The sequence below is a fragment of the Chrysemys picta genome, chromosome 8 (genome assembly GCF_011386835.1).
Source record: "Chrysemys picta bellii isolate R12L10 chromosome 8, ASM1138683v2, whole genome shotgun sequence".
Classification (NCBI taxonomy): domain Eukaryota; kingdom Metazoa; phylum Chordata; order Testudines; family Emydidae; genus Chrysemys; species Chrysemys picta.
The window spans coordinates 3497641-3522483 of NC_088798.1; the positions used below are offsets into that span (position 1 = coordinate 3497641).

General features: G+C 42.8%; 1 protein-coding gene across 5 annotated transcripts in view; it reads right to left on the bottom strand.

The window, feature by feature from the left end:
- The window catches only part of TESK2 (testis associated actin remodelling kinase 2), a 108502-nt gene that overhangs the window by 25795 nt on the left and 57864 nt on the right, over window positions 1-24843 (bottom strand). For 3 of the 5 annotated variants that reach the window (XM_042845045.2, XM_042845047.2, XM_042845046.2), the window contains 2 exons: window positions 7548-7694; window positions 3194-3271 (listed from right to left, as the gene is read on the bottom strand). In XM_042845045.2, coding sequence (XP_042700979.1) covers window positions 3194-3271; window positions 7548-7694 — 225 coding nt within the window. The remainder of the gene's footprint in view (window positions 1-3193; window positions 3272-7547; window positions 7695-24843) is intronic. The other 2 variants (XM_005303018.5, XM_065553719.1) reach the window with 1 other exon arrangement.

Sequence of the window (24843 nt, forward strand, 5' to 3'; positions counted from 1 at the left end):
CAAAGCATTTATCATCAACTGTGCTGCCACATTGTGTTGCTCCGGGTTAAATCCAGGAGGACATCTGGACTCCTAAATTTCCTTGCTTTTGTTGGTGGAAGTCTGAGACCTTGTCTAGCTGGGAAAGCTGCCCTGGTAGAACCTGAGGTGTGAATTTAAACAGAGAGAGGGTATAACTACACTGCACAAAGGTGTGTTAAAATACCAGTGAAGGCGAGGCAACTCAACTTTTAACTTGAGTTAGCAGTCCAAGTTCAAGAATAGAGGACTGCCAGGATTGTACTCAAACTGCTTACCCAAGTTAAAAGCTGAGTTGCTGGGTCTTCAACTGTTATTTTAACCCAAGTTTTCTCAACTCGGGTTAGTCCACACCTTTTTTTTGCAGTGTAGACATACTATAGTTAAACCCATAGGGACACACTTATTTCTGTACAAAAGTGGCTTTTTGGTTTTGCTTAAGTCAATTGGGAACAGGTGAAATATGACACTCAGCCCAAATAAGGGTGTCCCTTCAGAGGTTTTACATTAGTTTAATTAAAGTGATTAATTAAATCTCTGCAAGTTTGTATGTAGGCAAGCCTTGAGAGTCTTCAAACCCCACCTATAGTGAAAACCTGGACCCACTGAAGTCAATGGGACCAGGATTTCACCCCTAGAGCTTCCTGGATTCATGTCAAACAATAGAACAATTTTCTGAAAAAACAGCATTCCACACTGATGTGCTTCACTCTATGATGTGATACTTGGGTCCAGACCTCAAATAAGGTTTTAGGAATATTCTCAGCACCACTGAATTCATCTTCATCCTCCAAGCTTCACTGGAACTGGTATGCTGCAGTGTCAGTCCACAGCATGGGCAAGATAGTTAATGGACCTTTGATGTAATTACTGAAAAGTCTCCTGCCGGTCCCACAATAAAAAATAAGGATGATAGGCGCTGCACTCCGAGTGCACGTCACTATGCATGCACTCTCAACTTCCAAATTAACTTAAGATAAACACAAAAGATAGGTATTAAAAGGGGAAAAGTCTGTATTATGGGGGGGCTAACAAGTGGAAAAGTGACTAAATTAATAGAGAAACTATTGAGTAAAGAGAGTGCAGCACAGAGTACAGTTACTCTAACACCTGACCAAGCTGACATTGCTCAGGTTCTGGAGAAGGCAAAGAAAAGCAATTACATCAGTGAGAAGAACTTTTATGCCAAGTTCCACTAATGATATACAGAGTTCAAACCCGTCTGATGGAAAGGCTGACAGCAGGAATGGCCAATGAAATAAAATGCCAGGCTGCTTTACAATATGGCCTTTGAGAAAGCTCTTCCAACCTACCACTAGACTATTTGTGTAAGACGCAATGCAATAAAACATGAATTCTCTAGGCTTTCTTGTGGGACACCTCCATAAAGAGACTCACTGTTTCTTTTGGAGGTTTACACAACCCAACACCACCATATCTGACTTTTTTTTTTTTAAATGGAGAGACTTCAGTCCTTGCTGAGACAGTCACTTCAATAAAAGAAAGGAACTCTGTACAACAGCCCTAAAGGGTTAACATAGCTGTTTATGCAGAGACAGATGTGAGAGAACATAAAGGCCCCTTTGTATGTTATGGGAGCTTAATATCTGCTTTGCACAGCATAATCCTACTAGGGCAAATGCAGCATTCTATTTTCCATAAACACGGATGAAAATAAATAGATTCACAAACTTCAGAGTTAAAAATAAGTTGTTCAGACCAAGCATCTCCACCATTTTATCTTTCACTATATACAGAGCGAGGCTATGACATACAGAAAAATTCAGGCATGTTACTCATTCACAATCCTATGATGACAGCTACTTAGTTAAAATACTTAAAAGTCAACTGGGATGTGTCAGCTGGTTTTAAAGAGCCATCTTATCAGTATCAAAAGCAATGCTGACAATGAAGTGTGAACAACAGCAACTTTAGTCCCAGTAGGCAAAGTTTAAAATTACAGCATGTTTTCCAAAGGACAATTTCATTTAAGCCCAAAATTACGTTTTTCATTTAAATAAGATTGTACCAAAGCTGCATTAGAATTATTCACACTGAAAGACAACTTTGTGCATGTGAACATTGCCCCGCAGTGTTGGGATCCAAATACCAGCATTGTGCTAGTACAAGAGAGCCAGACAGTAATGAGGACAAAAAATGACTATAAAACAAAATTTGAAACTGAACTGCCTAGTTTCTTTTTAAAAAAGAAACAAGCAATACAGGGTGAAGAGTATGATTCCTCTCCCCCCCTCCCCCGACACCCCAACAGCTTAGTATGGGTGAGGCTGGTAGTGCTACCTGTTAAGATTGCCTGACACCTCCCATTCTAAGACCCTGTTTTCAGTTGTTTGTAACTCTGTCAAAACAACAGTTTGGGCTGAAATTTTCCACACCAGGTATCTGCTTCAGGCTGATTTTTTTTTTTTTTGGGAAAATTTCAGAAAAAACTGTTCAGCTGTTTCCAAAAAAGAGGCATGGGGAAAATATGTTTTGCCTGTGTTAAATACTGGTAACTTTTTCGCTGAGAAACTCTAGCATCCCCATGCTTTGGAGCAGGGAGTTGAACAAGTGACCTGTGTGTCAGGGTTGTGTCTTTTGCTTTCCCCATGATAATCCAACCAAATCGGACAAAGTTGTAAGTCTTTGAAAAACTGCAGTTTGCACAAGAGGAAACGGGACAAAGGCCCACTTTTGTCAAAGAAGTGGAGTGAGGAGAAACATGCAGTGAGGGAGCAGCGATGCCAGCTCCATGTGGGGGCTCCGGGGGGGGGGGGGGGGGCAGGCAGGGCTTGAGCGAGCAGCGACACCAGCCCCAGCCTTGCATGGGGGGCAGGCAGGGCTTGGGTGAGAGGCTCGGACTGGCCCCACACCTGGGGCTGGGGGAGCAGCTTGGGCCAGCCCCACATTGTGGGGGGGGCCCTCGGGCAAGCGGCTCGGGCCAACTCCGCATTGAGGATGGGCCCTTAGCCGAGCAGTTTGGGACAGCCCCACACGGCGTCTGATTTTCCCTTTGGGAAATATGGTCACTCTAGCATTGTCTCTTGTTCACACACACCAGCCATGGTCTGAAAATAACTTGGGAGGAAGGGAGGGGGTTACTGCTGCTTTGATTTCCTAACTTCTGATGGAGTTCAAGTTAGGCTGTTGCCCTAAATCTGCCCCCTAATCTTACCTCCTCAGCTATGCAGAACTGAGCTCCCCACTCTGACCCTCCCTCCATGGGATTTGTGCTGTTCTGTGGCTCTTCACACTGTGTAAATGAAAGGCAGCATATAATCCTACATTTTAAAATTTAATTAAAAAAAATTCCAGTGTTTCACTTCAGGATTTTTTTCTTGTAAAAAGTCTCCATTTTTATGGGTCTTAACACAATACACTGCCATGCACCACACTATTGCCAGAATAGTGCACATTCCTGCAACCATACTCAATGGAGTAAACAACACGTAGCGATGATGATTTCTGCACTACGAAAGGAATAAGGAATCACAGTTTGCCAAAAGGGAAAAAAGTAAAAAAAATCTGTAGGGGGAATCCATTCATGCCAAATTCCTAAAGTATTACTATAAGACAACCCCCTTATTAAAAGTAATTCTTATAGTGGGATATTTTGCAGTGAGTTCTAGCCCCAGTTGAGCGTAATAGGTAAAGAAAGAAGAAACTGCTTCATTGTACAGTAACTGACTTTTAAGCTCATTAATAGCAGACTCCAGCAGTTTTCTGGAAACTGCATTCCCTTATCCTCATTGCTTGCTTGGGTGTTTGCAAATATTCTGAATCCCTTGTTTTTGTCCTCATTTGAATTATATGGATCATCATGCACTGAAGAAAGAGGAGCAGTTAAAAAAAAACCAGCATTAAAATGGTGGTTCCGCTCATCCCATACCTACACAAATTCAAGCCATGCCACAGCGTTTCCATTCTAAGGCTAAAAACATGTCAAATCTTTCCTGAATTTGCAGTAAGTGTCCTGGCATCGATCCAAAGCCACTTGAATACCACAGGATGTTAGCCACGTCTTCAAAAGCAGTAGCCAAAAGGCACGTGGCCTACATAGTTGATGTGTGTCTGCTGCAGTTAGTTATTCTGACTTTGTTTAAAACCTGACAATGGGAACAGCTTCCTCTTCCAAAGCAAAATTCACTCTTCCAGCACGGTGTACATTGAAAAAGAATAATTTTCACAGCATTTAGTTTCAATTTGAAGTATGTTTCACTAACACAATAATACAACATGAAATACAAGAGTCACTGTCTTGAAATTCACAAATATCTGTCCATTTGAGAGCAGGGGTTGTGTGCATTTCTCCTCCAAAGAACAGAGAAGATAAGGACCCTATCTAGGTATTTGTGTGACGGCCCCCCCACCCCCTTCACCACATAATTGGAGGAAACAGACAGTACTGCTCGGCTGCTCACAACACAGCTGTGGGCTCAAACTTTTAGCCTGCCAACCTCCGTTGTGACCTGTTAATGAACTCTACCTTTTGTGCTTTAAAAAGCAAACCTACTGGTTTTGTGGATCAATTCTGATATTTTATCGTAGCCCTTCCCATACTCCATCATCACAGACTGTTTTACTGCTGCACTACCAGCAGGCCCTCCTTAGAGTGGAGGATTTTCTAAATGAGGCTTAGGATGTGCCAGGTGTGCTGCAGGATTTTTTGAAAAAACTACATGTGAGAACAAAAAACAACCCTTCCCTTTATTTTAATTAGTGTTGGAGCCGGATCACATTCTGTACTTTTGCTCTCCGGGATGAGGCCCCTTTCAAATATTATGCATGAATAACATTCCATTCCCCAAAGTGACATTAAGATAGAAAATTTTAGTCTGCGGAGCAGGGGAGTGGGAGGGGAAACGAAGGGGGGAAGCCACATTTTGATTGGCCATCTGCCTCACTGCCCCACCTCCTCCAGGCAGAGAAACCAATCAGAGTTCAATCTCCCCCTCTTCCCCCCCCCCATCCTGTGAGCAACAGGTTAGCTCCTCTGCCCCTCCCACTTTTATAGGCCGCCGGGGTGGGGAAAAGAGCTCCTGGAGCTGCCCCTCCCCAGCCTGGAAGGGTAGCAGGGACCTTGCTGCAGCCCCCCAGTGTTGGGAGGAGGGAAGAACCCCAGGAGAAGCAAGGGAGACGGAACTGAGGGCAGGGGCAGAACTGATGGGGACCGGACTGGTGGAGGGTGAGGACAGAACTGATGGGGGCTGGGGAGCAGAACTGATTTGGAAACTTGGGGCACAAGACTGATTTGGAGGTTGGGGGGGCACAATTTATTGCTGGACAGCGGACAGGGGGATGTGGGGGTGAGAACTCCTGCAGCAGGGGCCAAAATCCTCATAGCCAATACATTTGGGAGCATGCAGCATTAACATACTCTCTAGCTCTGGGGAGGGACAGGGGCAGTTCACCAATCGTTAGACAAAAAAACCAATATAATCTCTTTGTAAACAACCACACGTTTGGGGGGCCAATCTCCTGATTTGTTGGGGTCTGACTCATTCATGTTTTGATCTCTTGAGGTTGGCAATACCCTGTGTGGGACTTAATTATATTGCATTTAAAAACAGAGAAGAAAGTTAGACACACTTGGGAAGACTATTTTAGCAATGAGAAGAAATAATTAATTATTAACTGCTTGTCATCACAAAATATTATTCTCAAGCGCATGTCACTGTCTCCGCTGAGCATGGTTTTGTCCAGAGTTTTTAAATTTAGCTTTAATGTTAGTTTCCACTGTTGAAAAAGTTAATTCTGGCACAAAAGACAGATCACAATATAATGTTAGCCACCATGGTTGTTTTGATTTTAACCCTACTTTGGCACATGAATATTCATGAGTTTATTTGGAGAAAATGTGGTGGCGTGCCTCAAAATAATTAAAGGTGTCAAGATGTGCCGTGGCAGAAAATAGGCTGCGAACCACTGATTTAGACCATTCAACAATAGACAGCATTGAGGTGCTGATAGGACAGATACCAAGAACAACAGTTATGCAAAGCTTTAAAACAATAAGAGCATTCACAGAGGTCTTGAAAAATGGATTTTCATTTGACTACGCCTGCTTGGTTTTGATTCTGAATGTCAGCACAACATGTTCTCTTTACTTACATTGGTTGTTTGATTGATAGAAAGAAGAAGGAATAAAAGGAGTTCTTAGGCCGCATTGTCTTCCCAAAAAATTTTCATAGGAGGGGGGCTAAAACTCTTTACGAACTGGGAAGATGGAAAATTATTAATACAATACTCTTATGGAGTACCTATGGTTAATCAATATTGTATGTAATTTTATTACATGTTCTAAAGTAAAAAAACCCTCAATTTATAACAAAATATTCCCAGGGAGAATATTCCCTCGCGACCCCCCATGCAATAACCTTGCAACCCCCTGAGGGGTACCGACCCCCAGTCTGAGAACCCCTGATATAGACACTATTCCTTCCCAGGGCCTGCTGACTCCACATGTGACTTCCTCTCTTTATTTCCCCAAAGTTAAGCCCTTCTTCCCCATCGGACTAATCTCCCTTTTAGCTCATTCCAGACCATGTGACGTTTTAGGTAGACTGGTCAGCTCTTGCTGAAGTTAGGTGGAGAGAAGGGGAAATTTGAAAATGAGACAAAGAAGATAGCCAAGGTTAAAGCTATGGAGAGACCAATACTGTTCTACTCTTCACACGGGACACCACCTGGGAAATACAAGAAGAAATAAAAAGCAACTGAGAGATTTTAAAATGGGTTTCAAATAATCTCCTCAATTTAGGGTGACCATATGTCCCGTTTTCGCTGGGACAGTCCCTTTTTTAAGCCCTGTCCCAGCTGACCCAACTTTTTCTTCCCAAAAGGAGGCATTTGTCCCATTCGCTCTTGCTGAATTGATCAGTTGGCAAGAGCAAACAGGACAAATGCCCATTTTTGTCAAAACGTGGGGTGTGGTACAGAGGGGTGAGTGGAGATGCCAGCCCGGGCCCGGCAGGGGGGAGATAGGGCTGGGGGGAAGGGAAAAGCAGCGTTCCAGCATGTGGGACCCCCGCAGGGTTCCAGCAACAGGGTAACAGTCTCGGGGGGAGAGGAGGGCCCTCGGGCAAGCAGCTGGGGGTGTGCTGTTTTCTCTTTGGAAAATATGGTCATCCTACCTCCACTCCCTATATGATTTTAATCCAATTCCAATTGTTAGATTTTTATGCTTAAATGCCCAGAGTTTTAAATAAATTACTGAAAGTAATTATGAATTAAAAACTGAGCTCTGCAGCCACCTTCTCAGAAACCCTAATCCAAACTCATTTACAAGTGACCTCTCTTCTAAGGTTTCTGGACAAACTGTTCTCAACATCATTTCTTCTGTAAAATAGTTTTAATCCTATAAACTGTTTCAACTTTCTCTCACAATCCCTTAAATGACATTTTATGTAACAGAGCTTCATTGTTGGAAGGGGTGAAGAACCAGGCAACTGAGTATATTAGCCAGCAAAGTGGTGCTTTTAGAGCACAATATATCCCTTAAATAGTTCCATTTGTTATATACTTGGTACCTTTGATGTAAGATCCCGGTGGAAAATGCCTTTATAGTGAAGATAACTGAGTCCCAGAGCAATGTCATATGCCAATTTCACCCTCACCATCCAGGGCAGATGCTGGTTACCGTCTAACAGCTGTTCCAGATTACCACAGTTGATGTACTGAAAAAAACAAGATGTGCCATTAAAAACAAAAATTAACAGCTGACCTAGATGTTAACAGTTCAGTTTAGAGTTTTATGGTGTTTGTTGTTGTTTTTGTTTAAGAGACAACACATAGCAGTTGAAATTCTACTGCTAGGCTAGGATGCGAGCCCCCACAGAAACAGTGCATGCTACCCAGTGGCTAGGTAAAAAAGACTATTCTGCAGCGTGGTATCTTTCAAAATAGGTGACTCCAAAATCTAGATGGCATTATTGGGTACATTGCAAGATTAGCTGAATCTGGAGATATATTCAGAAACAATGTCAATTAATTTCACTGCACTCGCTGAGCCCTGAGAGCCAGGAAGTCCTCTGGCACCTGGCACGAGTACACACACGCAATATTCTCTCCCTAGCATTGCTTTCTTCTTTTAATATGCTCTGACCAAAGGTTCATATTTTAGTGCCAATGCATTATCATGTATTGACCTTTTTACCAATTAATTATGCAACAATCAGGATGACGCGCGAGCACAGAGGTTATTTTCTAGCTTTCCAATCTAGTTAAAAGATCTGAAAAGAATTAAAGAAAAAAAAGAAAAGTTCTTTGGCTTCGTGCCCAACAATTTGGGCCAGATTTTGGGAGCCCACACTGATTTCCCATCTTCTTATGCCAGGACGATCAGTCTCAGGAAAGCGGACCAGTTCGCCATTTATGGGACTGTACTAGAACACACAGATATTTGCCAGTTTAGGTCATCTCATCACCGGGGGAAGGTAATATTATTTACCTCATATTATAATGTCCAATACTGCCAACAGAGAATGAGTGCTAATGTACACAGGAAAGGAACAAAAAGGGACTTAAAAGTTGTGGGTAGAGACAGAAATATATAGGCAAAGGAGAATGCTTTGCAGGAACGTTGATCTTTTCCAGACCAAACAGGCAAAGAGTACCTGTGCTTTAATATCTGGACATCATCAAAAAGGAAAGAAAGTGTTGAGTGTCACTAAAATTGTATTTAAAAATGCATCATCTGGCTGCTAATTTGTATATACCAATTTGGTGGAAGAATGCATCCTATATTGCTGGAAGTATAACAACTGAAATTCTCAGCAACTTTGCCCTGGTGTTAATCAGGACTTAAAAACCTGTCCAAGTAGTTTACTGGCATGTTCACCAGTTTGCAGAGCGAAATGTCTGTCCCATTTCAAGCTCAAGTCAGACAGATCTTAACATGCTGATAAAAAAATATATCCGAAGGGAAACATGCTTGGTCCAGTGGCGAGAGGAGCAAACTGAGTCAGGGCTGCTGGGTTCTATTCACAGCCCAGATGTTAATTTTCTGTGTAACCTTGGAACATTGGAATTGCCAGACTGGATCAAACCCACAATCCATCTAGCCCAGCATCCTATCTCCAACACTGGCCATTAGCAGATGCTTAAAGGAAGGTTTAAGAACCCTTCAGGAAGCAGACATGAGGTAATTTGCTCCCCATCATCCTGATCTCTGAGTTAAAGATTGACTTAAGACCTGAAGCATGAGATTTTATATCCTTTCCACAAAATCATCATATAGCAACTCTGGATATTCTTTATGTCCATATAAATATCCAGTCCCTTTTTGAATCTTGTTAAGTTCCTGGCTTCAACTTTTTCCTGTGGCAGGGAGTTCCACAGTTCAATTATATGTGAGAAAGTATTTTCTTTTATCCATGTTGAGTCCTCTCCCCCCCCGCCCCCCGGGTAACATCATTGAATGTCCTCTTGCTCTGAGACAGGGAGAAAAGAAGTTCCCAATCTACCTTCTCTAGACCACACATTTTATATAGTTTTAACATGTTCTTTCTTATTAATGTCCTTTCTAAGGTCAGGAATCTAATTTTTCACTCTTCATAGGACAGTTTTTCCAGGCTCTTGATCATTCTCACTCTTCTCTGAATCCCGTCTAGTTCTGCAATTTTATTTTGGATATTCCAGATAAGGTCAAATCACTGATTTATGTGAAGACGTTACAATATTCCCTTGGTGTTCGGACCTCAACTGCTAGAAGAGGGCCTCATCCTCCCTGATCGAACTAACCTCTTTATCTCTAGACTGATTCTTGCCTGCATATTTATACCTGCCTCTGGAAATTTCCACCACATGTGTCTGACGAAGTGGGTATTCACCCACGAAAGCTTATGCTCCAATACTTCTGTTAGTCTATAAAGGTGCCATAGGACTCAGTCAGTATTCTCTTTATTATTCTCTTTATTATTCACCATCCCAATCCTCATGCATCCTAATATCTTATTAGCCTTTTTTTTCTTTTTTTACCACAGCAGCACACTGAGCAGAGGTCTCCATTGAGTTGTCTACAGTGTCACCCAGGTCCCTTTCTGGAGTTGATATAGTTGATTTACAACCCAGTAAGGTGTATGAGTAGTTTAAATTTTCCCTTTCAATGTGCATTATTTCGCATTTATTGGTAGTGAATTGTTTGCCGTCCTGTTACTCATTCTCTCAAGATCCTCACAGTTCTCAGAAACCTAAATAACTGTCATCTGCAAATTTTGCTACCTCACTAATCACCCCCTTTTTTAGATCACTAAGATATATTAAACACTGGACTTAAGAGTTCATGGTGCCTTGTGGCCCTAGCAGTTAACCTTTTGCCAAGATGAAAACTGACCATTTAATCCTACTCTGCTGTGTGTCCTAACCAGTTTTCAAGACAATCATTCAGCCTCTGTGCCTCAGTTTCCCTACATGCTAACTGAAGTAATGCTCCTTACCTACCTCACAAGGGGGTTGTGAGGCTGAGTTCACTAGTGTCTTTAAGGCACTTTGAGATCCTGGGGTGGAAGGTGCTAAAGGAGAGCAAAGTTTAATTATCCTGATTGTCTAATTCAATGGCTCTCAACCTTTCCAGACTACTGTACCCCTTTCAGGTGTCTGATTTGTCTTATGTACAAATCAGTACACAAGTCTCACCTCACTTAAAAACGACTTGTTTACAAAATCAGACACAAAAATACAGAAGTGTCACAGCACTTACTGAAAAATTGCTGCCTTCCTCATTTTTACCATATAATTATGAAGTAAATCGATTAGAATATAAATATTGTACTTACATTTCAGTGTATAGTATATAGAGCAGTATAAACAAGTCACTGTCTGTATTAAATTTTAGTTTGTACTGACTTCACTAGTGCTTTTTATGTCGCCTGTTGTAAAACTAGGCAAATATCTAGATGAGTTGATGTACCCCTGGAAGACCTCTGGGTACCCCCAGGGGCATATGTACCACTGGTCTAATGTGCAAATCGGCACTGATCAAATAGAGCACAGCCTATCTCACCCTCCTGACTGGACAAAAGTATCTTGATCATGCCCCTAACATATCTGGGTAAAGTGGTGAGGACTAGGAGGGGCCAAAATTAATTAGGGGGAGGAAGACAGAGCTGCCGTTCTCTTGGTTAGGGTTGACCAGGTTGGGAATGCAGCAGGTCCAGCTTGATGGCCTAGTTTCCAAAGCCCTCCAAAAATGCTAGAGGTGACTTGAAGCGTGAGGGGGCCATATGACTGTGCTCCCCCCCCCAATATTTCTGCCTTCCATTTAGCACAAAGGTTTTCCAACTGTGGGGTACACCCATTGCCTTCTGCCAGGAGCAGGCCAATCAGAAGCTGGTGGGAGCCACGTGGCCCGCTCGGGCCCTTGGCTCTCCGCGCAGTGGGAGCCATAGCGCTGGCTGGCTGCCCAGCCGCCCTCCCTGCCCTACCCCCTGAGCTGGGCTGTCTCTGCATGGCTGGTGCTCCGAGCTGCGCCCCGACACACACTTGTTTCTTCACCAGCTGGCGACTCCCCCTGCACGTGGAGCACGGTTGCCATGAGACGCTCCCTGAGGCGCTTGTTCGCCACTGCCCTGGTGTTCTTTGCTCTGCTGTTGCTCCTCAACCCAGAGGCGACGCATGGGGGTCACATGCCCGCCCAAACCTTTAAATTATGCCCCCCCCCCCACCATCAAGAGTTACCTGTCATTTCCGAACAATGCTGTTTAGCCTTTAGTGTTTATCTGCTGGTCTCTTGTATACACAAAGAATTACAAACATTACATCCGATTTGCTAGTGCAACCAAAGAAAAGGAAGCTTTGTCCCAGAGACTTGCTGTTTACCCTGCTGCAACCACAATCAAGCTCTCTGTGATAAGAATATGCTGAAGGCGGGAAAGTCCTTCTTACTTGACGAACACTGGACTTCATTATGTTCCCGAAACATTTTGGTGCCAGTACTTTCCGACCCAAAATGAGTGTGGCTGCAGCACAGCGGTTGTCTCAAAGCAATACTGCAGGGTAACAACAGCGGGTACTGAACGGGTATGTCTACACTGCAATTAGACACCCATGCCAGCTGACTCGGGCTGCAGGGTTGTTTAAAGGCGTAGGCTTCCAGCTCGGGATGCAGTCCAAGCCCTGGGACGCTCCCACCTCACAGGGTTCTAGAGCCCGGGCTCCAGCCAGAGCCCAGATGTCTACACTACAATTAAACAGTCTTGCAGCCTGAGCCCATGTCAGCTGGCATGGGCCAGCCGCAGGAGTCTAATTGCAGCGTAGATATATCCTATGTGTGTACATGCAAGCGGGGGATAGATCACGTCAGGCTGTAAGAGAGTGGGAAAGGAAAGGATGTTGCTGGGAAAAGTTTCATAAACAGACCTCACAGCAAAACTGAGAAACATCTAGACCTTTTCATGACAGATATACAAATTCTGTATCATTAACCTGCAGCGCAACAGATACTGATCATGATTAGATTACAAAACTAGCAGTAACAAGAGAGCAGGGTTCTGTTAAATTCATTTGCTAGATATCCAAAGAAGTTATTTAGTTTCATATGTTTTCCCTTCATTATGACTCAACGCAACAAGATTAGCATTGGCATGAAACAGACCCTAGTATTGCAGTCAAGGTAAAAATATCCTGTTCCTACACATTTATCCACAGTGAAATCTAGCCACGGTCTTGTTGCCAAAGTGACAGCTAAGCATGCTGGTTCAACAGAACCAAGTTTATATTACACCTCTTTTTAGCGTTCTTCCCTGACCCCAGTCCCAGGGGGTAGCCTCCTTGAAAGATCAGTTGCGCAGGAGCACGATCAAGCTGTGCGCGCTGTGGCTCAAACACAGATTCCTGCTCAGGCTTGCGATAGCATAGCGTCACGTTACACGACAGAGCAAGCAAAATAATCCTTTACTGCACTGCAACAAGGGACAACAGCAGCACAATTTAAGTAGTTTTGCTTCTGTGGGCACGACCTGTGAGTCCATGACAGCTTCCCTACAGGTTATCTATAGCTGTACTGTCAACCCCAAGCATTCAAAAGTCATGAGTCAGGCCCTAAAATACCAGGAGATTTTGAAAAATAATAATTGCTGGCAAATAAACGGAATCTTTCTGGTTGTTAGCCTTTAGGATTCATGTTTTCAAGGTTTTTCCCTTTGAACAACAAATTAAAAAAAAATGTAATTGAGAACAGAGAGCCTTGGCAACCACAAGACTCCTGCTGGGACTTTTATAAAGACACCAACTCAAAGAGTTGGCAACACTTTACAGAACAGCACGAGTGTCTGATTCAGACTCAGTCAGAGTGCACACAGGAAAGCAAAAATGAACACACCATATAATCCCACTAAAATATACTTAAAGTGCAGGTCTAGCAGCTACGACAGCAGCACAGTCAGTTTCAACACTGTCCTCTGCTGCACTGTTCATCCCCTCCGTAGTCACACAACTGTGGGCCAAGACTGAATTCAGGATCTCTGTCGACAGAACAATTCAGTTGAGTCACCTTCAGCCAGGCCATCCCAGACACTCTTATCTGTTACACTACTCACCTATGTTATGACCTTATGTTACGCCTCAGGGCAGGTCTACACTATGGCAGGGATGGACGCTTTGAGATCGATGCACCAGCAGTTGATTTATCAGGTCTAGTAAAGACCCACCAAATCGGCTGCAGATCACTCTCCAGTCCACCCTTATACTCTACCCTCGAGAAGAGTAAGGTAAGTCGATGGGAGATTTTCTCCCATCGACCCCCCGCGGTGTATACCCCAGGGTAACTCTACCTAAGGTACGTTGACTCCAGCTACGTTATTCATGTAGCTGGAGTTGCGTACCGTAGGTCAACTTACCGTGATAGTGTAGACATAGCCTCAGTTAAATTAGACACAAGGTAAGTGAAGTAATATCTTTTACTGGACCAACTGGTGGAAGGGACAAGCATTCGAGCTACACTGAGCTCTTCCTTAGGTATAGGGAAGTTAACCAAAGTGTCTGAGCTAAATACATGGTGGGACTGATTGTTAAACATAAGAGGTTAAGAACATAAGAATGGCCATACTGGGGTCAGACCAAAGGTCCATCCAGCCCAGTATCCTGTCTTCTGAGAGTGACCAATGCCAGGTGCCCCAGAGGGAGTGAACCTAACAGGCAATGATCAAGTGATCTCTCTCCTGCCATCCATCTCCATCCTCTGACAAACAGATACTAGGGACACCATTCCTTATCCATCCTGGCTAATAGCCAGTAATGGACTTAACCTCCATGAATTTATCCAGTTCTCTTTTAAACCCTGTTATAGTCCTTGCCTTCACAACCTCCTCAGGCAAGGGGTTCACACTCACTGAGCAGTTAAGGGATAGCAGGTAGTAGGGTGTGTTACAAATTGTTGTAATAAGCCATAAAACCAGTGTCTCTGAGAAGTCCACATTTTTAGTTTCCAGCACAGTTATGAATTTAAATTCTCAGGCTCATCTTTTGAAGGTATTATGCAGATTTCATTTGAAGATGAGAACTGAGAGGTCAGATATGGAGTGATTGCCTTGTGAAAAGTGTTTGTGTCTTATTTTTCTGTATAAGTTCATTCAAGAGCATAGTGATTGTCTGGTTTCACCCATATAGTTGTTGCTGAGGCATTTGATGCACAGAAGTTGGTCCAATAAGAAGTATTACCTCACCTACCTTTGTCTCTCTCAGATCCTGGGAACAGCATGGCAACACAACACTGCCAACAAACCTTATTTATATAACCCCTTAAATACAAAAGTATTGGGCGAGGATTACAGTGGAAACAGAGCAGCAAGTCAAGCAATGGTACAAACAGTATTTCTCATTTGGTAGCAAAAATGTCAATGCAGTACAGCACTAGCATTAAGAAGGTGGGGAAAAGGACAGTATGTTTTGAAAGGACATTTAAAATGATGAACTGGGTGAGAAGTGAAGAATGGGAAGCGCTGGAGAACTGGAACTATGAAAGAAAAAAAAACATTTTGCAATAGCAGATGCAGAATGAATAGCAGCAAGAAACTGAATGGAGGGACTGGGAAGGGAGGAGGGGAGGAGAGGTACCAGATGGAGTGACAGAGTTGATCTTACAGTGTAGCACAGAAATGGTAAACTAAGAAGGGGATGTTAAAGATAATGCCTGACTGCATGATATGGAACAGCACGGAGAGGCTGAAGCATGGGTTTGGGCAAGCAAGCATAATAATACCAAAGAACTACAGGCATTAAACTACAAGTGCATGGCTCAGGATTTTGGCAGCATCAAGGGTAAGAAGCTTGCAGACCCACATCATTCCTAATGCTAGAGGTACGTACAAATTAATCCTTGTGTTTAATAATAAAGGTAAGATTAGCTCTTTTTACACACTGGACATTATGCATAAAAAAAAGGTTTTAAAATAGCCCATTTTAAAGAAAAACCAAGCACAATGTTCACTTTCCATATTTTAACCAGACATCCATCAAATTCATCAGCCTCTGTGATTGACTAGACTCAAGACCGGGGGTCTCAAAGTCCCAGCTCGCGGGCCATCTGCGGCCCGAGAACCTCCCCACTGTGGCCAGCAGAGGAGAGACCCAGGCAGCCACGCTGCCGGCTCTGTCTGCTGCAGGTGCCACCCCCCGCAGCTCCCATTGGCTGAGGGAGAAGGACAGCGATACCATCACTAGTCGCTGGGCAGAGTCAGCCATGGAGGCAGAATCACTTTTTCCCCCACAATGAATATTAACAAGTCAAAATACCGAACACAACTATCTGATGAAACCTTCAGGATTGCAGCAAGGTGTGCAACTGCTCAGTCACTGAGGCCAAACATCAACAAACTGACAGAACTGAAGCGTTGCCAGGTGTCTGGCAAACACTGACAACTCTCTAGTAGGCAAAAAATTGTATGAAGTCGTAGGACAGTTTTATTATTTCTAAGAAATTCGAAATAAAAAATACAATATAAACATTTTCTTTTCTGAATACCATCTTCAGTGACATTATTGGCTCGCTGGGAGGATTTGAGGCCTGGCACTGGCCCTAGGGTAAATTGCTCTCCTCAGGACTCTTGTCTGCAAGACAACGAGGCTATTCTAGCCAGCCAACCTACCCTTCTGCCCAAGCAGGCATAATTAGCTCCATGGACTGGGCACCTACCAGTTTTTATAACTGCTTTATCGGCTCCAAATATGCAGGCTTGGAATACCAAAACACCATTTTAGCATAAGCTCAGATATCACTAATACAAACTGCCATGCTGTAGCTCAGATTACAGGCTTGATTTTACTGTTTTTAAAGTTAACCGAAAAAGTTCTGCATTACTATTTAAGAAGTGTACAATTTAAAACTAAAATGAATAGGCAAGCCATCTCTTCCTAGCTGCTCAAGGCAGTGATCTTACCTCTTACATGTCAGAAATGCCTACCACGCTGCTGGCACCACACAAATAGTAAATAATTGAGGATGAAAAGCACACATTGGATGTTTGAATTTGGGATGTGCCAGGACACTGGGGGACAAGGAGGGACCCGCATAACCCACTGCTGAGGGTGTGTGTTACACAAGTGCATTGCAGGGCATTAGATGTGATGAAGTTACCTATGTGGAAGTCATGAAAAGAACTGTAACAGAGCACATCATAGCAATGGGGTTGAGCAGGCAAGTACCCCTCTAATATGAAGCTAAAGAGACCCTGCACAAGGGATCACAGAGGGGCCCAATCAGGGGATTTAAAAAAAAAAAGTTAATTATCGAGCCCACAGTCCTAGTATGCTGTAGGAAGTTGCAGCTATTTATAGTAGTTGGCCAGGCAATGTGACCTAATGGTTGAGCACAGGACCAAAATCCAGGACATCCAGAGGTGTATCTGTAGCTCTGCCAGCAGTTCACCTGTGGCCTTGGTCAAATTCGCTGTCTCTTGCCCATCTCTAAAAGAGGTAGTTGTGTGGGCACACGCATGGAGGGTATTTATACTTTACAAGGGGGTCACACAAATCAGTTTGCACTGCTCTGTGAAGTGCTACATAATGGCAACAGTAGTCAGCACCCAGATATAAAAAATGTGTGGGAAGGTGGGGAATGGAAAGGAAAAAAGTGTCTTCCTACACCTTGCTCAATAGCTCCAATATCCTCTCTAGTCAAGATTTGCCCAATTCCATCCTTTCCCCTTTTTCCATGATGTTCCAGCTAATTAAAATTTGTTTGTTCATTTACTGGCTTGATAGCTAGAAACAATTTACTATAGACTAGGTTTCAGCTGCTGGTGTATGGTAGTAACCATGTACATTTTTGAAGAAAGGCTTGAGGAAGCTCACTACATATTCATATCCATGCTTAAAATATTCCAGGAAATGAGTTTATTTTGCTGGAGCCGGAAAACACTCCCAGTATATTTATGCAACTGACCTTGATAACCATTTTTCCTGTCATTATAGTAATAGAAAAACAGAAAGAACAAACAGTCTAACCAACAAAAGCAAACTTTATAATCTGCATGTACCACCCATCTGGACCAAGTAACAACCCTGATTTAGGCACAATGAAAATCAGAATGTTAGCTACTGCAAACTAATCCTGGAATGGAGTGATTGCATATGCCTGGAGGAGACAAAGTACCTTATTGCTGTATAGCAAGAACAACTCTACATTGAGACTTCAATCAGTTCAGCAGAACCCGACCCTGACCTCTATACCCAGAGTGTACTAACTCCCACTAGGCAGTATCAATTCTTGAGCAGTGATAGTGCCCTGCACTGTACAAATAGAGGAAGATTTAATTTCTGCCCCAGAATCTTATTGGTAAGTTCTACCAGGGTGGCTAAAAAGTTGACTTTTTAAAATTTTTGTTACTTAAAAGTAATTTAGGAGACTCTCATTTTCAAGAGACTTAAGCAAGTAGGAACTTAAAATCCACTTCTCTTAGGCATATTTGACAATTTTCCAAGGCTGACCTGAAATAATCAGTTTAATTCATTGACTTCAGTTAATCCCGCTGTTTAATGCATCATTTAGTTGTAAAGGTGAAACATGTTTTGATAGAAGTTTGTGTATCCAAAACATTTAAGGTGCTTGGTTTAATTTTATATGCTGATGTGTTTAATTAAATTGCAAGTATCAGAGGGGTAGCCGTGTTAGTCTGAATCTGTAAAAAGCAACAGAGGGTCCTGTGGCACCTTTAAGACTAACAGAAGTATTGGGAGCATAAGCTTTCGTGGGTAAGAACCTCACTTCTTGCATCTGAAGAAGTGAGGTTCTTACCCACGAAAGCTTATGCTCCCAATACTTCTGTTAGTCTTAAAGGTGCCACAGGACCCTCAATTAAATTGCAGTTACCATCCTTATGCAGCTTGACACAAATCATGAGCAAAAAGTGAATTATGTAGTAAATGAGTAATGATCATCACCATCTTATACTACAATGTACAGTTAATAAGAATTGGAAAATATTAAGCTATATAATTGTTTAAATAAATACATGTAGTTTTAGCGTACCCTCCTAGGTAGCAAAAAGATACCACAAAGAGGTAGTGTAAAGGATATATTTAGTTGTAAATCAATGTTTTAATAGTTATGTCAATCATTGAGAACGCATGTTTCTCTAGAAAATAACTGATGTACAAATGGAAAAGCTGATTATATCACTGATTTAAAATGAGACTTTCCATTTGGTGATTTAAATCACGCTTTAAATTGCTGATTAAAATAGATTTAAATCATTCCACCTGATTACTACACAGTAATATATATCGATCATATGCACACACTCATGTGCACACGTTCACACTACCACCATCATCACACTGAACTAGATCTATACACCTGAGCACTTCCACTCAAGAGAAGCACTAGGAGTAGGGACTCCTGGATTCTACTCCTGTATTTGCCACTCGCCTCATGATCTCATGCAAGTAAGTTACTCAACCTGTGTCTCAGTTTACCCATCTGCAACATGAGTGTGATAAAGGATCTGTCTACACTGCAAAAGCTACCACATGTTCAAATGCAATAGTGCCTTTTGCAATTTAAACCGTTTAGTCCAGCCTACGTAGACCAGGACCAAGGTAGGTTAACCATGCTGGGCCATAATCCAAATCCAGTAGCGTCTCAAAGCACTAATACTTTTTGCAATTTTGTGTAGACATACCCCAATAATCACCTACCTATATAGAGTGTTGGGAGACAACTGATGTTTGTGAAGTACATGGAGGTTCAGGATTAAGGTGGATATACACAAGTACAAATATTAAAGGCCTCGTCTATTAGATCTCTGTTACGTACTGATTTAGGTGATAGATAAGTAAAAGAAAATTTAGAAAGTGTAAATGACTTGACAACTGTTTGTAGTTAAGAGTATATTTACGGTGGAAGAAAAAATGGTAAAATTGCTGAAGAACATCAGAAAACAGGACATGCCAAAAGATGCAGGAGATGGCACTAATATTAGATATATGCAAGGACAGTAGTATCCAGTCAGGATGAACTACCAATACACACCAGGTAATGGAGGAAAATCTGACCCTGAAAATTTTGCAAACAGATTTATTTCCCCCCCTCTTTCAATGGTCCAAAAGCTTATTGCTTCTCAGACCTATTAACTAAATAATAATTGTTAAAGATGCTAGGTAGCTACAATGCCAGATTTTTTTTTTTTTTTGTCCTTTGAGATGAATGAGACTGACTGGACTGGTAAACTAAGAACTGGATTTAGTTTCAAAAGGCTGAATACAAAAATATCTTGTACTTGGGGGGGGGGGGGGGGAATACAATGGAATTTGCTGTTCACAGTTCAACTCTTATCTGCTTCTTATCTTAATTTCTTTCACTGTTGAAACATAACAGGAAAGTGATACCAAACGCTGGCAGCCAGAAATGAATTTCAATGGGTCACTTGGAGAGAGAAGTCAGGAAGGAGGGAGAGTTTACCATGAGCGGCACATTTGGCAGGCCTGGTGCAGAACATCAGTTTATTTAAATAAACCTCTACCCCTATATAACGTGACCTGATATAACACAAATTTGGATATAACGCAGTAAAGCAGGGTTCCGGGGGGGAGGGGGGGGGAGGAGGAGGAAGGCTGCGCGCTCCGGCAAATCAAAGCAAGTTCAATATAACGCGGTTATATTTTTTTTGGCTCCCAAGGACAGCATTATATCCGGGTAGAGATGTACATAACTGTCTCAAAAAAGGTCCTTCATGCAGAATTACAGAGAAACTGAGGAAACAAGTTACCAACAAACTCCCACAGAGCAGTAAGTCCACTAAGTAAATCCAATACATTCTGGCCAAAATTTTCAAAAACAGGAGTCTAACTTTAGCTCCCAAGTTCATATTTAGTTACCTAAATAAGAGGCCAAATTTTCAACAATGCTAAGCACCCAGCTCCCATTGAAGTAAGTGGATACTCAACACTTTTGAAAATCTGGCCACTTATTTAGGTGCCTAAACATGGACTTGGGAGCCTAAAGTTAGTCTCCTATTTTTGAAAACCTCGGCTTCTGTCTTCAAGTCAGTGTTATTTTAGTGTGTCCAATTATAATGCTTTCATTCCATGCTGTTTTCAATTTAAAGCAGTTTTTCTTCTTTACTATAATCTACTTCCTTCTCCCCACTCCCAGCCAGGTCTTGCAAGTTTGTCTGAGCCTTGCTGATTCCTTGTTTCTTCCACTCCAGCATTATACTCAACAGCCAGCCTGATGGTTTGCATCCTTTTGGTGCAAGGAGATTGGATACAACTCTTCTCAGTCCATTTATGCCACCTGAACAGTTGGTCACTGACTGACTGACACTAGGAATTCCTTTTTCCCCACTAGCTTTCTGAATTGACAGTGCTCCCATTCCCTATGGGGCTCAGGGAGCAGATGGCAACTAGAAGTTAAATTGGAGTCCGTTGTAGGCCATCCAGAGCATTCCACCTCTAGGAGAATGGGACAATGCAAAGTTTGTGTTTTGAGGTTTGTTAAATTTGCAGGCTATTAGTTCACAGTGTCCTGCTTTCTGAGGAAGAATGAATTAGTGATGTAGTCATGTCAAGTGACAGAAGGAGAAACTTAAGGGAGAGAAAATACAGATGGAACTTACAACTTTCTTCCCCAAAACACAGCTTTGGTGCTTTACTCCAAAGAAACCTCAAACCGTTTGTATTTAAGAGAACCATGCTTTGGGCCCAGTCCTGCAAAACACTATTACACGTGTTTAATTTTAAGCATCCGCATCCATAAAAGTTAATGTGACTACATACAAGCATAAATAGGAGCAGGCCTTAAGCTGTCAAAACAGATATACACACAATGAACCAATGGCTTCACAAGAATAGTTTAAATTAATTCTGAAATGTGCATTGTAATCAATCTTGTGCATTTCTGTATAATTTTTTAAAAATCAGCATAACTACAAGGAAACTCTCCCATATATGCGGTATGTAAAAAACATCACTGAGAATCTGACTTATGTTAACAAATAGAAGGAAACTCAGAATTCTGACTAAGCAGTGCTCTATACTACAAACCTACGTTAGTATAACTACGTCGCTCAGGGTGCCGCACATTTATATTGACTAAACTCCCATTGTAGGCAGCGCTATGTCAACAGAGCTACTGCCTCTTGGGGAGGTGGAGTACCTACGCCAACGGGAGAACGTCTCCCACCAGCGTCAGTAGCATTTTCACACTACAGCGACACAGCTGCACCACTGCAGCACTGCTAAGCATAGACAAGCCCTAAAACTCCCTTTTATCCTCAAAATCATGACACTGTGAGCAGGCACACCAGCTCTCCTATAACCACATCAGGGGAGCTTTGAGCAACAAGTGATTCTGCATACCATGGGTCCAATCCAGTGTGGCCAACTCATGCAATATTTGGCGTTTTTCTTAACATCCCTGCTCCTCAAGGCCTGTAATTGAGATTCTTAACTTTCATTTTTAGGAAGAATTATGTTTAAGCCTCACAGTTGTAGAAAAAGCTGGAAAAATGTGATCCAAGTGTAAAGGGCTCAAACCCAGAAGTCAAATAAAACAACCTGTTTTTGTTTTTTAAAAAATCATGATTTTTTTTTTAAACCAACCTCATGCTTGGGGGGGGGGGCGGGGGGTGAGAGAGAGAAGAGAGAAGAGAGATGGTCTGACTTGTCATGCTTAAACACTTGGCGATAGCAATGCTGCAGAGACTTTACTTAGTCAAAACTCCCAGACACCTTTGTCCATTTTGCTTGCATGAGAACTGCAGGGTCAGGGATTACGCGCATGCTACAACATCAGGGTGCAAGGGGATGAACTGACGACAGAGTTTCAGCCAGAACTCTGAATTTCCTGCCTTTTGTTAGTTAAAGCCTGGACACTTCACATACCAAAAACATCCATTTAAAACCACATGAAGTGTATCAAGCTGTGTTTGGGGACTGAAGTCCTTCCCCCCCCACCCCTTCTTTTAAATAGTTCACAAAATATTTGGTTCCCAAGGAAAATAATATAAACAAAGTCTAGAATAAGTACTTTGTTTTAACTTCAGTGTAGCAACACTTCACTGGATTAGACACGCTGGGGTTGTTCTGTGTTGCAAAATGAGTCAAAGATTGAAAGGTACACGTTTGGTTTTAAAATGTCACGTTTTACAAATAAGTGTCCTTACCTGTGCGCTACCAATACCCCTCCTTGGTGGGTGGGACAACGCACTCTAGCTACCTGCGGGGGAGCTTCTACAAACACCAGAGAACTGCTCCTGTCCTGGTGTGTCCCCCACCCCAGATCCTCTCAGTGGTGGAGCCCAGCCACGTTCTTCCCCCATCCCTGGCAGGGTGGGACAACACATTCCAGCTACGTGAGGGGCAGCTCCCATAAGCTTGACCTTAACAAGTTTATTTATTTATTTTATAACCTTGTCCATTTGCCTCTGACCCATCGCTCACCAAATTCCTCTTTTGGGCTGTAGCATCTGTCCACCTCCTTCCTCTCGCTATTTGCTCCACTTCCCCATCCTAGTCATCCTCATCCTGCTAAACTTCCACCGGCTCTACCTGCATCTGTGCTCTCTCCATCCCAATCTCCCCGCTCCTCCCAGTGGAAATCCAGGTCTCTCATCCACACCCTCCTCTGCCTCACCTCTGGTGACATTTGCCCAAAATGTCTTCTGTAGCTTTCACGGAGGCAGGAAGCTCGCTAGAGCTGCAAGAGCAGGAGAGCAGAGTTTGCGGCGGAAACTGTGCGGCTCAGTTCACGATGGCCAAAAAACGGCGGGAAATGGTTAGATAAAAGAGTAGATAGAAAGATGGAAGGACATGAGAGGTGGATTCACAGTACCAGGAGAGAGGCGGTGCACCGTACTGCACCATCTGCTGGCAGTATAGCATCTGCCGTAGCTTTCACAGAGGGAGGAGCGAGTGACGATACACACCCAGAAACACCCGCAAGAATGTTTTTGCCCCATCATGCACTGGGCGCTTAACCCAGAATTCCAATGGGCGGCGGGAACTGTGAGATAGCTTTCCACAGTGCACCGCTCCAACATTCGATGCTAGCCTCGGTACTGTGGACGCACTCCGCCAAATTCACACGCTTTAGTGGGAACACACAACACCGAATGTATAAAATTGCTTCCGAAAATTCAAATAGAATAAATTTGAATTAATTTCGTACTGCAGACGTACCCTTAGTCAGGAACTGGAGAACACAGTCAACAGATGTAAATACATTCTGTATGTTTTTACAGCACCCTTGTACAACCGTTCACACAGGACAGATTTAGCAAGTACTTGGCCACAGAGGCACCATGACTTGTAGGTTCATTTCCCCTTTACTACTACTCCTGCAGTAAAATTCAATAACTTCAGGTTTATAAATAAAACAAGACTAGACTAAAGAACTAAAGATGTCCTAACATCTACGTCAGTTTATCGTAACATAAAAAAATTGCTCTTTTAAAAAAAAATTACTGCAATAATCATCATACTGAAATTCTCTGATGGAAAGTGCTATTAAAAGTGCAAAGCCCTTTGCAAAACAATGGAATAACTCTTCCAGCACCACTGGAAGAGGCATTAATCCTATTTTACAGCAGGGAAGACAGTCACAGAGGGATTAAATACTCAACTAATCTCTTGAACATCAAAAATGTGTGTTACTCTCCGAACATGCAAGCGAGCATATTTCTTGCCCTTCTCTCCCACGCCCTTTTTGTGTTGTCATCTCATTTGTTCGTTTCTTCACTTAAGGCCAGATTGCAACAGGCCCCATACGTGAATGCAGGGGAAGTCCCAGTGCAGCTTGCACAAGAGTGTCTCAACTGCAGTCTTTGGAGTCCATCCTGATGCTGTCATGAGATACATTAACTATTTTGCTTCATGCAAAATCATCATTAATCTCGCCATAAGGCCAAACTCTGGGGTCTAGCCAAATCTTTGAGCCATTATGTGCAAGCGTGAACCCCCTGCATGGAGTTAGAGCAGCCTCAGAGCTGCTCTTACACAAGCTGCTAATGACCCCAGAGGAACAAAACGGCAGTGGAGGATTGACACAACGTAAGAGTAATCTTGCCACAACCCTCTTTCCTCCAGCCCTATGCTCGAAGCAGAAGGAAGAAGTGGCAGAATAGGAGCAGCTACTCCCGCTTTGTCCCACCGGAAGATCCCCAATGCACAGGCATGATCCTCCTGGAACTAGATACACTTGCTCTATGGCCGGAATCCACCCGAGGTGCAGTACAAGGTGGCCATACTGCACTAGAGAATATTTAGCAAATAACTATCGGTCTCAGATCACACCGATCACCCTGGTGTCAGAGTTCACAGGCCTTTCAGTTTCACTCTGGAGAGGCCTAGTTTTCTTATAGATACTGGTCTATGCCACACACACCTAACCAC